Source organism: Sebastes fasciatus, chromosome 13, assembly GCF_043250625.1.
Source record: "Sebastes fasciatus isolate fSebFas1 chromosome 13, fSebFas1.pri, whole genome shotgun sequence".
Taxonomy (NCBI): domain Eukaryota; kingdom Metazoa; phylum Chordata; class Actinopteri; order Perciformes; family Sebastidae; genus Sebastes; species Sebastes fasciatus.
This window is the reverse complement of record NC_133807.1, coordinates 3,581,368-3,594,092: the sequence shown is the minus strand read 5'-3', so window position 1 is coordinate 3,594,092 and position 12,725 is coordinate 3,581,368. Positions and strand designations below refer to the sequence as shown.

At 44.2% G+C, this 12,725-nt stretch overlaps 1 protein-coding gene across 1 annotated transcript; it reads left to right on the top strand.

The window, feature by feature from the left end:
- The first annotated feature begins 290 nt into the window (after window positions 1–290).
- Window positions 291–11,630, top strand: LOC141779989 (von Willebrand factor C domain-containing protein 2-like). The gene is made up of 3 exons (XM_074655029.1): window positions 291–771; window positions 3,066–3,195; window positions 9,244–11,630. The coding sequence occupies exons 1-3, from the start codon at window positions 313–315 to the stop codon at window positions 9,483–9,485; spliced, it is 831 nt and encodes a 276-aa protein (XP_074511130.1). The 5' UTR covers window positions 291–312; the 3' UTR covers window positions 9,486–11,630.
- The last annotated feature ends 1,095 nt before the right edge of the window (window positions 11,631–12,725 follow it).

Below are 12,725 nucleotides of genomic sequence, written 5' to 3'. Positions count from 1 at the left end.
AACAACGGTCATAATGGTGGGACTTGGAGAGACAAATATTTTCTGAGGTGGTACTTGGTGAAAAAAGTTTTAGCGCCACTGATGTTGATATGATAGAGGTCTGCCTCCTGATGCCTCCTGGCTGACCTCCTGGCTGACCTCCTGGCTGACCTCCTGATGCCTCCTGGCTGACCTCCTGATGCCTCCTGGCTGACCTCCTGGCTGACCTCCTGGCTGAACTCCTGAGCTGCATTTCAGTGACACACAGGACTGACGCGCATGTATATGCGCGTCACCGGCGGCCTGCCGGTGGGAGGGAGGAGAAGCTCACAGATGGTTTTAGTGTCACGGACTGTCACAGTGTCGGTGGTGTGTGTGGGTAACCTGTCCACCATGAGACACCGGTACCACGCGCTCGGCTGCCTCTCCATCGCGCTGCTCCAGCTGCTGTTACCGCTGCTGCCGCTGCCGCACGGTCCGGGGCGCGTCGCGGCGGCGGAGTTGTCCTCCTCTAAGACCGACCTGGACTACGAGTTCGGGGACTACCGGGGGAAGTGGTGCCTCGACGATCACGGCTTCGTTTACGGACTCGGAGAGGTCTATTACCCAAGCCCCACGGCGTGTCCGTGCACGTGCACCGCGGACGGTCCCGTGTGCGTCCGACCCAAGTGTCCCCGTCTCCACCCCCGGTGCACGCGGATGAGGTATAAGGCGTGCTGTCCGGTGTGCGAGGCTGTGGCCCGGGTGTGTGTCTACGGGGGAAGAACGTACCGGCTCCTAGAGGAGTTCAGGGTGAGACACATCCACACTTATATATATACACCCCCTCTCCCCACACACCCCCACAACAGTAAAGTATTAGTTGTAAATTGTACTTAAAGTATCAAAAGTAAAAGTACTCATTATGCCCAATGGCTCCATTGAAAGTGTTCCATTTATTATGTAGCCTTTATTATTGGAACTGTATTCCTGGTGAGCTTAGAACAGCTGACCTTTGAACAGCTTAGTAGTATCATCTAAAGCAAATTAATATTCATAACTACAGCTGTGAGATAAATGTAGTAGAGTAAAAGTGTAAAGTAGCAGAACATGGAAATACTAAGGACAAGTACCTCAAATGTGTATATCCACCACTGGATATAATTATTGACATGTAAACACCCAAAAGTGACCATGTTGTTATATTCATATTAATGAATAGAATATTTGTGTATCATCATTGCTGGATTAAGCCGAGGGCTTCCCCCCCCTGCCCCCTTCCCATCGGTTGGTGCACATGCAGCTTCATTAATCCAACCCTAACCCTGCAGTTACTATCCATCCATCCATTATCTGTAACCGCTTATCCTGTTCAGGGTCATAGGGGGGGGCTGGAGCTGTGAAGGCAGGGTTCACCCTGGACAGGTCTCCAGACTATCACAGGACTGACACATAGAGACAGGCGACCATTCACACTCACATTCACACCTACGGGACATTTAGAGTCAATAGAGTCAATTAGGTTCAGTGTTGTGTACCGGTCTCCCTCAAGTTCACGCTGGGCATCACAGGATGGTCGCAGAAACTCAACAAGAAAGTCGAGCACAGCCGGGGACGTCATCGATACGCCAACTTCTTCTGGCTTTTCAAGCAGCTCTCGGTACGCCAAGATAGACGGTGCTAAATCTCGTGTCCCCCCCGTTTGCATCGCTGTTCTCCACAGCAAAGCTGCCGAGCCCGACTTCTTTACGTGCTTCACTAAATGCTTTGGCAGCTTGCAGAGAGTATGCCACGTCTGGGTGCCAGCTGTGCCAGCTGTGTGTGATGAAGGGGGCGTGGCGCAGCACGGTGTTGTACAGGTGATCCAGGCAGTCAAGTCGTCGGTATAGATCAGGGGTCAGCAATTTTATTTATCATTGTTGTAGGTCTATGGTACGACGGAGTATTAGGGCCACATTGAGGAAAATAAAATAAATCTGAGATTTCGAGAACAAAGTCGTAATATTATGAGAATAAAGTTATAATATTATAAAGTAGCAATTTTATGTGTTATTTTCTTTTTTCTCGTAAAGTTATGACTTTATTCTTGCAATATTACAACTTTTTTTCTCGTAATAATATGACTTTATTCTGTAAATCTCAGATGTTTTTTTCCTCAATGTGGCCCTCATACTCCGTAGTACATTGTCTCTTTGGCCCTCACTGCATTAGACTTGTATACTATATACTTAGACTATAAACTGTGTTACCTTCATCACAATGCTCAAATGTTTTGCGGCTCCAGACAGATTTTTTTTCTCTCTTTGCCTAAAATGGCTCTTTTGATAGTAAAGGTTGCTGACCCCTGGTATAGTCTGAGGGCAGACATTATGTTTGAGCCCTGGTCTGTCACCCACACCACTTTATTGAGCGCGCTAATGTCTAGCCCGTATTCTGTTAGCATTCGTATTATTTCTCTCCTGATATTTTCGCCCCGTTTTAGAATCTTCCAGCTGGAAACACTGCCGCTGTCGACACTTTGCTCATCAGTCTGAACGCCGTGTCACGTAAAGACAAGTGATTGTCATGTAGCTTCATTTGTGATAATCTTCTGTCCAGATGTTCCAGATTTCAGTGGTCATTCCAGCTGTATTCACTTCACTTCACATGTTATTTAGCTGCTCAATCAACTGCTTGCGTGTCTCTGCATCCAGCTCGTGGCACCGTCGAGACACAGATGTGGGGTCAGGCAGTATACTTTGCTGGACAAATATCCAACACCATGCTAATGATCTCCTGAGCTAACTCCACAAATCCCTCTCCTGCGATGGAACGAAACGGTCTAATATCTTTGCAACAGTATGCAACACATTTTTCTATGACCTTTGATTTGGCCTGCTGTGGGATTTTCTTTGAGGGTGTAGTAGCAAAGCCAGTAAGAGTAGTTTGTAATTGCTGCCCCTGTGTGTGTTTGTTGGACATGTGCCCTACCAGTCACCTCTGCCACGCTCTCAGTTCTTGACTGTAATTACACCAAATGGTCACAATTAATGAGGCAACTGATTGTTCAGATGGCCACATGTAAAAAACTTGAAATCGATGACGTTCAAATTGTTTGTGTGTTGCAGTTGTCGAGGTGTGAACGATGTCGCTGCGAGGCCAACAGAGAGGTGTACTGCAGCATTTCAGACTGCCCCGCACCTCACTGTGTCAACCCCACCTACGAACCCAACCACTGCTGCCCCATCTGCAATGCTGGTGAGACTCACACACCGCTTTCTCTATATCACTTAAACACTTTGGTCCACGAGTAGCTCTAAAACTGATTTCAGGATGTGCCTTAAACTTGCCGTGGATGTTCACGGTCTACAAAGGACTACTAATGGGTTCTATGGTCGCCCTTGGATCTTTCCTCTTGCTCTACTCTTAAGCCACAGTTTCCACATGCAAACAGCTAATTACAACTATTTAAAGGGACTGTTTGTAAGAATCAGAAATGTCTTGTTAACAGCGACACCTGTGGCCGTTGAGTCAACTAAAGACAGCGTCCTGTTGCTCGCGCTTGTGCTCGCTCTACATAGACATGAACATCAAAACAGTGAGGCGACACACGTCAGCTAAAATCACAATATCACTCTATATTTCAGCTGCTTGGCAGTAATGTTAGCCGACCAGACGAAGGTCTCTCCATGAATCAATGCTGATCCTAGTGTTGGCTTTTCCTGCCTCAGCCTCCCGACCGCGGCCGGAGGGAACAGGGGAGACACCGAAGTTTTGGTCGGAGACGATAACGATTCTCTCTGCGGAGCCCCGTCACTTCACAAGACACGGGAAACCTCTGTTGGTCTGGAGGAGCTGCAGCAGTTATTTCTACACAAACGTCCACTGTACATTCACTAGATATTCTCAGAGCTAAACTAACTCTTCTGCAGTGTGGAGTGTGCGCGCATGCACGTGATAGGTGGAGCGAGGTGGCAAGCAGGCAGAGGAGCAGAGGAGCAGAATACAGCAGAGACTCCGGTCCTGGAGACCAAAGCTACGGTCTCCCCCGCTTCCTCCGACCGCGGCCAACACTGTTTAACAGACGAACTTCACTAGATGCAACCAAGAGGTTTTGATGCTTCCGTGTAGTTTGTGTTGGAGTCTCGTCTGAAAAGCGTAGCCACACACGAGCGCGCATGGGACACCGACCCGCAATGATTTATACGTGTAAGAAGTTACAAACAGTCCCTTTAATGATGAAGCTTCTAAACTCAGGAATGGTCCCAAGGGGATGAACCCTTTTCCAATTTGGACACTCAACAAGCCGTTCCTCAGAGAATCTATTTTGGTGTTAACTTTGCACACGACATGTCTCGTGATCTGACCGGGAGATCTCCATAAAATACTGAAGCACATTCACACAAAACAAGTGGATTCACCACTTTGATTGACTGGGTGACATGTTCCTTCATTGTATTCAGACTCAATCCCACATACGCTGTCCTGCTGCCACTAATACTCACTAGAGCACCAAATGTGGCTTAATCCACCGCTGAAAATAGTCCCCAACAAAGGCACTATATATATATATATATATATATATATATATATAAGACCACCAGCCTTACCCATTAGCAGAGCCAGTTCTGAGAGAAACAACGGGCCCTGACCAGTGCTGTTGACAGTTAAAAACTTCAGCCCTGCAAATTTTTTTAATCCTTTAACCACATCCCTCCAGAACATCTCTGGAACTACTCATCTCTTGAATCATTGATACACATCTGTGTGTTTATAGCTCATAAAGACAGAAGCAGAAACGATGCGCAGATATCACTTTTTGACTAGTGGAATTCATGTGAATGAAAATTTGAAAGTAGCATCGCCTCAGGAGCTCCGTCTAAACCCCCTCCCTCCCCTCGGGGCTCCTTCCAAGGCAACGCCCCCCCCACACACACACACACACACATGCACGAGCACCGCCGCATCGTAACTACTTCCCAGAGCGGAGAGAGAACCTCAACTCAACAACGCTACCTCATGACAAGTAACCGCGGCAGTGCTACTGCAGGACTGAGTTTTCTCTTCCATTCTCCAGGAAACGTGCGGAGGCGACGCGCTTTGAGTTCAGGCTTGTGCACGCCAAGGGTAGAGTACGAGCAGGGAGGCAGGGAGGCATCTGATTGGTTCTTTCCAAGCGGTTCGTGAGGCAGTGATTAGTAGACGTTTTTACAGGATTACAGCAGCTACAGATGACGGCTCTTTTCAGGTCCTTTTTCAGAGCTCATCAGTAATGGATCGCTGTCGGGGGGTTAAAGACCATTTCAACCAATATAACAAATAGTGGATACTGGAGAACATCGTCAACCCTGCCTTTAAATATTCAAATGTATTAAATTGTAAATACGTTTATTATATTGATTTCATTTGAAATATTAATAGTGATCAGACCAACAGACGCCTAGCAGAACAGAGAATGAAACAAAGCTTTTTTTTTGGCAGATGCTGTGTTTTCATCGTTTGCATTCCATGAAGAATATCCCCAAAACAACGCACTCTGTATTTTTGTAGATTATATGGCGATGGGTTTTCAGGGGTTAAATAATCTGCGTAAAAAAGACATCAAATGAAGGCATTACAAGCTGTCTATACTGTACGTTGTGCAGTTTGCCAGCCAGCTTGAAAACTTTAAACCCTTTTTTTCACAACTTCACTACTTCAGTTTCGGCTCTCTGAGTGGGCATAGGCAAACTACTACAACCTATTTTACCTTCCGTACATAGTGTCTGAAATGTAATCTCTCAACTGGCAACATCCATGTGTACCAGGCAGCTCATAGCAGGACGCACGCACACTTAAGCTCATGCCCTCAGCCTGTGTTGTACACATCATTAGGAGGCTGTTCTCCCTACCACTGGTTACGTCACCTATCAAACCCAGCAGCTGTTATGTCATACATGCTTTCACTCTCTAACATCTGTTGGCTTTGTGTGTGTGTGTGTGTGTGTGTGTGTGTGTGTGTGTGTGTGTGTGTGTGTGTGTCAGACAGGAATAGCAGAAGCGATAATAACGACTAAGCTAAACTAAACAATCAAAAGCATTATTTCACTTCTGTATTTTGATTCTGTACGAACACCTAAAAGGAAACCACGTGAACGCACAAGCCTGCTGCTTCATGGCAGTTGTGGTTTCTATTTCGACCGCTCCACAGATGGTTGGGTTTGTTGCGTCATTGTTTTTTTCACCCCCTGCTGCTGTCAAATTCCCTCTCATGAGCACTGCTTTATCCAACGGGGTTGGGATCTGGCATCAGATGAACTGTGCTTCCTGTCCTCCTGCTGACTGGCGATGGTAATTGCTTCACAGGTAGCTGCCAAATCAAGGAACCCCCATCTGTGAGAGAGGGATGCTAATGATTTCAAAGGCAGGCTGTTTACATTTTTTGCTTGCATGGTATTCAGCGTGTCCGTCCCAAACAACACATAACTGCTTTACTGAGAATATCCCTATTATAGTAGATGACAAGCACAGAAGAAAAGAAATAGCATCTGTGGGAAGGATTTTTTCAGGGACAGTTTAATTTGACCTTAGGTGGTCGGTGTCTGTAGCTGTTCCTGTGTTGCTCAGATCATATTGCCCACTTCTATTGATATCATACACACATATAGACGAGATTATTTCATGATGAACTTGAACCACAATTGAAGAAAGACTTTGTGCTGCAATCAGTCTAATTAGTCTAATTTAGAGCTTCATTCATTGCAGAAACAAGCCGGAAACACAACACTATAACATTTACTCTATTTTAGCTCCGTGTTTGGTCTCCACCAACTCCTGAGGGAAATATCGCTCTCTAGCTGCTAAATGCTCCACTATGTTCACCAACTAACTGTCTGTCTGCCATTTAGAGAAGGTAGGGAGAAGGTTTTAAGAGCTTTTGGCTGTTAACAGCTGAACCAAAACAATAAAGTTGGTGGACATAAAACCAAAACTAGGATCAGAAAGACGCTAAAACCCTCTGTAGAGCTAAGGAGAATTGCAGAAGCTGGCCTGCAGTCGAATATTAAAAAAATGACAACCACTTTTCCTCGACCTCGATGGAAAATGTCATGAGGTCAAGGAAAGATGCTGATGATGAGTTCAGAAGGACTTAGGAAAAGACAACCGTGGTGCTATAGAATCTGACTCCAAGTACACTAGACCCCGTAGTTCTGATGGTAACGGCGGATGTTGTTAATGTGGGTCTGCCGCAAGGAATTGTGGGACGGCATTATCTCCTTTCCTTTGGTAAAGGATAGTCCAGTGCAGTGGCGATTTTAGACTCATTTTAGGGGTGCTCAAGCACACCTAAATTTGATCTCGGCACCCCTTAAAGATACTAGAGAACCTAAGAAATCCATTGGTACCAACCATGTTAAGGTTATAAAGGGATAACATTAAATGACAAAATATTTGAAAGCAATACAGAATGGCTGAGAGCCTTACTGCATTATATTCCATTATATTCCATAATTTTTAGGGCCCGAAGCACCGACAACGTTGGGCAGCAAAGGCCCTATTGAAGCTTTAGGAATTATTAATCTTTTTTTACTTAAAATGAATCACATTTCTGAGGGCCTTAAGGTGCTTGAAAAGTTGTTAAACTTTGCACACTTATCAGACATGGTGTAAAATTTGTTATTTTAAGGGTCTTGGGCTTGGTTGTTGACAAATGGCTCGCTGGCGCCCCTTACAAAGTTAGAAAAATTGAGCCCCTCGTTCAGGTTTTATCTACATGTATGAAATTTGGTAGGCAAATGTAACATATGGAGACGCACAAACAAGCCTCTTAGAGGTATACCCGAAACTCAACAGGAAGTCAGCCATTTTAGATTCAATGTGCCATTTTCGATCATTTTTAGCGTTTTATAGGCCGTGTACTTTAATGAACTCCTACAGATTTAATCAGAATGACTTGAAATTTGGTCAGGACCATCTAAAGACCTTAATGATGGAAAGTTATTAAAATCTTGAGTTTTCATTGAACGACCTTGCTGTGGCGTGGCGGCCATTTTGCGCCATTTGCCATGAAACAGGAAGTTGTTGTAACTCAAATGTATATAGTCCAATCTGCCCCAAATTTCTCAAGCATGATAAGGGTCCAATCCTGAGGACATTTACATGTCAATATTGAGTCACACTCATAGAGCCCCAAACTGGCAACAGTAAATGACATGTTTATTTTTTAATGTACTCCTCCTAGCAAGTTGACCGGATCCACCTCAAATGTGGTCAGAAAAGCCTGAAGACCTTGATGATACATTGTTGTGAAGATTGTGAGTTTTCGTTGAACGGCGTTGCCATGGCATGGCGGCCATCTGGCGCGATTCGCCATGAAACAGGAAGTTGTTGTAACTTCAGCATACTTTGTCAAATCTGCTCCAAATTTCTGAGCCATGATAGCGGTCCAGGCCTGAGGTCATTTACATGCCAATATAGGCTCATGAACGTTGTAGACACTTGTGGGAGGTGTCACTGCACTCAGCAGAGAGTTCCTGTTTCATTGGTGACGGTGTTCCCCGCCCACTGCAATTATACCCCGCCCTCTTTCAGAACTCATGAACGGTTTGTTGCAGACTCTTGTGGCAGGCGTCATTGCACTCAGCAGAGTTCCGGTTTCACTGTGCCTGGCCACGTCCACCGGCGTTCTGCCAGTATCCCCGGCGCGCGGGAAGGTGTGAGGGCCCGTTCGTCGCTGCTTGCAGCTTTAGTTTTGTTTGTATTTTGAATTGTCACCTGGCGCCTGAATTTAGTGTTTTCCTTTACATAAATAACAACATTTCCAACAAAACGTGATGCAGAAAAGGCAGATGGTGCATCAAAAATCACTAGAATGCAGGAAATTAATTGTTTGATGCTCAAAATTTCCTGAGGGACAACCCCCAGACCCCTCACTTATGTGTCCCTCCCAATCTAAAAATGAAACCTATGCCCTACTGTACACATTTCACATTAGGGGCTGATTGAACCTAATGGTCTGATCCTAGAATCGCTCCTGGTCCAGAGTATCCTATGCTAAAGGAGATAAGAAAAGACGCATTGAAGCACCTTACCTTAGCATTTAGAGGATTCAACCAGCTGTTATCATGGTGGGCTCTTACATACTTCGGCTAATTTCACTCCGTTAGGAACCTTCCTAAGAAGGCTCTTTAAAATGAATCAGGAGACGAGACTTTCTGGCATTCATTGATAATACCAGAAACGAGTATTTAGGCTTGTGTTCACGAGATGGAAAGTACAGCTTTCACTACAAAAGATGAGCAAAAAAACTCTTTCCTGTCCCTCTAGGTCCCAACTGCTTTGCCGGGAACAGGGTGATCCCAGCGGGGGAGCGTGTCAACATTGATGAGAGGACGGTATGCTACTGCAGCTACCGGGACGGGACGTGGCACACCCATCCCCAGGCCACCTGCGAGCAGCGCCCCCAGCCCAGCCCGACCGCCGGCGCCCACACCGAGCCCCCCGGAGACGAGGGGTCCAGGGGGAGAGAGGGGAGGCCGTTTATTCCCAGGCTGGATGTGATACCATGAAGCCGAGTGTGAAATAAATGTCTCATGGTGACAGAGGTACAAATAAACTTCAGCTATATCGATTAGCATCAGGACTGCTATACCGGGCTGCAATGTAACATTACGTTTAATGAGACTATCTGAGACGTGTAGGGTAACCTGCTGCGTGGTTGGTGTCGAGGGGAAAGAAGGAACACATTTTCATATTTCTAACATTTTGTTTTGTTTAATTTCTCCTGTCAATATTTGTTTCAAATGTGAAAAGTAATGTGAAAAGAAAGAATTTGCATGAAAATGTAATTTTCTCACAGAGAATGAATTTCACATTAACCCTAACTACCCTTCAGTTACTGATGCTATGCCCGTCAAACTTTCCACTCTGGCACGGCACACACGCAGTTTTCGATGATAACAGTGGCTTCTCAATCAATTTCGCCACCATTAAATGAAACTGTCCTAGCAGATTTTATCATCTGTAGCCAGCTAGCTGATCGTTCATGTCCCGTGTTCACAATGTTCCGTCACATTTGCGCTGTAAAAACGTAGCAAATTTTAAGCCCGACCAGTGTTGTTTTTTTCCTAAACGTAACTAGAGTGGTTTTGCTGCCTGAACCTAAACAAGTGTTTTTGTTTAATTCACAACGTTAAGCACCGAAAAGTGACGCAGAGAGGTGCGACAAAGCGTCGGTATGTGATGAGTTGGGACGAGAACGTGTTGAGATGTCTCCTTGGAGAGATGACATCTGAGAAAAGAGTCGTTAGTTGCATGTGAAGCATGAAGAGGAATGATGAATTGTGAAGAGGAGCCGCCCACTGACGGGGAGATCTGTCTTTTTCAATGCCTGATGTGGGTGAGGCCTCACTGATGTTAAGGATGTTAACTGTATTTATGTGTGTTTATACCTTCCCTGCACACGGGAAAATCTGCAATCTATCTCCCGGAAACCCATAAAACCTCCCATCATTCCGCTGGGGGAACATGGATGGAGAGGACTGTATTGGTGATATTATACAGTGAGTGACGGAGGGGAAGTGTTTCCGTTAGTAAGCACAGTGAAGCCAGAGATGTCCACAAGTAGACCAGACGCACAGACACACACAAACACTGCTGACGGAAAAAGATTGTAAGCAGAAGATCACACAATACCTGGAGCAACAGATGGTACATGCCAGTAAGCATTGGTGTCTTATTCGTGTTAGTCTCAGATTGGGATGATTTGGACTCCCATATTGCCAGGTTTCGTACAGCTACCACATGCTTTAAATCCCCTCTGTTCAGACATCTACTGTATGCATTTTCTGTCCTATCCTCGTGTTGTATCCTAGACTTCGTCCTGTTTATCGCTCATTAGAGGAGAGTGTCGCTCAGCTCCTCAGGTTTCTAACCCTTTCCCCAGTGGTTTGTCTTCCCGTAGTCACCCTAACCCAGGGGTCAGTAACCTGCGGCTCCGGAGCCACATGCGTCTCTTTAGCCCCTATCCGGTGGCTCACTGTGGATTTATAAAAAAATTCATGGAAATGAATAACTGTTTTTTGTTTACATTTTCATTTTTATTTATCATTGTTCTAGGTCTATGTTACGACGGTACGACGGAGTATTAGGGCCACATTGAGGAGGAATAATGAATCGGAAATTTTGAGAAAAAAGTCATAATATTATAAAGTAGTGATTTTACGTGTTATTTATTTTTTTTCTTGTAAAGTTATGGCTTTATTCTCGTTATATTACGACTTTTTTCTTGTAAAGTTATGACTTTATTCTCGTAATATTAAGATTTTTTTCTCATAAAGTTATGACTTTATTCTCGTAAAGTTTTGACTTGATTCTCGAAATCTCAGATTTTTTTCCCCTCAATGTGACCCTAATACTTCGTAGTACATTTGCACTTTTGTCCTCACTGCATTAGACTTATATACTATATACTTAGACTATAAACTGTGTTACCTTCATCACAATGCTCAAATGTTTTGCGGCTCAAGACAGATTCTTTTTTTATTAATTTGCCTAAAATGGCTCTTTTGATAGTAAAGGTTGCTGACCCCTGCACTAACCTACTGAATTGTCTGCTATGTTGTTATGCGTCTCATCTGTTAAGTAGTCACAGTTACTGTGCAACAACTGCATCCAAACTGTAAACTTTAAAATAAAGCTTTTACAGATCATCACATCTTCTCCCAAGTCTCGTCAGGTTTTTAGTACCCCCTCTGATGGTAGGTCTGAGGAAGTGCATCAACATGTGACAAAGCCCTCTATTAAATAAAGCACTCAGGATGTATTCATATATCAAACAGGAAAAATTGGACCAACTGTAGAAGAAAGTGATTTCATGGCTGACTGGAAGTAGTGGCCATATCTGAAAACGAGTGGGTACAATGTTAAGTAACAACCATGTGGACATATAGAATACCATCACCCACGAGAGAAACACCATCCTCACTCAGAGATATCTACAGAGAGCCATCCATAACCCTGCCATGACACAGTTAATCCATGAAGGACAATGGGCCACCAGAACCCCCCCTCCAACCACCTGTACTAACCCATGATCACATTTAACTCTATTTACAGTCCACACACCACGTACAATCCATCATTCTCTTTTAAACATCGTCTTTTTATCCATCACCCTTTTAAACACCATCTTTTTTATCATCATTCTTTTACTTATCCATTTATATTTATTTTTTTTAATCTTGCCTTAAATGAGATATACATACAGCAGGGTGAAATATCATTTCATTGTAATGAGCAGTTTTTAAAATGTATTAGATTCTAATACCACATCTGCATTTATTCATAGAACTATTTCATAATATTGAACTCTTCGGGTCTCCTATATGTAAAAGCACAATGCATTCTATGTGGTGCTCGAATTTAAACGGATGTAGTGTTTTCTGTGTGTTTGCTCTCCTTTGTATCTGTAGCTTCCTAATTGTGATTTATGGTGCATTTCTATTATTTCTTTTTGAAAATGTACAGCACGCTACAGTGGATACTCGTGTTAAAATACCCATATAAAAATCCAAGAGATCAGTTTTTCCAACACTCACTCTTAACATACACTAAAATCTGACCTCAGATGTAAAGGTCGAATTAAAGCTGCAGTAGGCGAGATTGGAGCAAATATGATTAAAAAAAAGTTATTTTTATAAAACGGTCGCTATATCCTGACAGTAGTACATGAAACAGGTAACCTGGGGAAAAAAACGGTATCTGCAAGATTTCACAGACCGGAGGAAAACAAGCAGTAAGAGCTGATC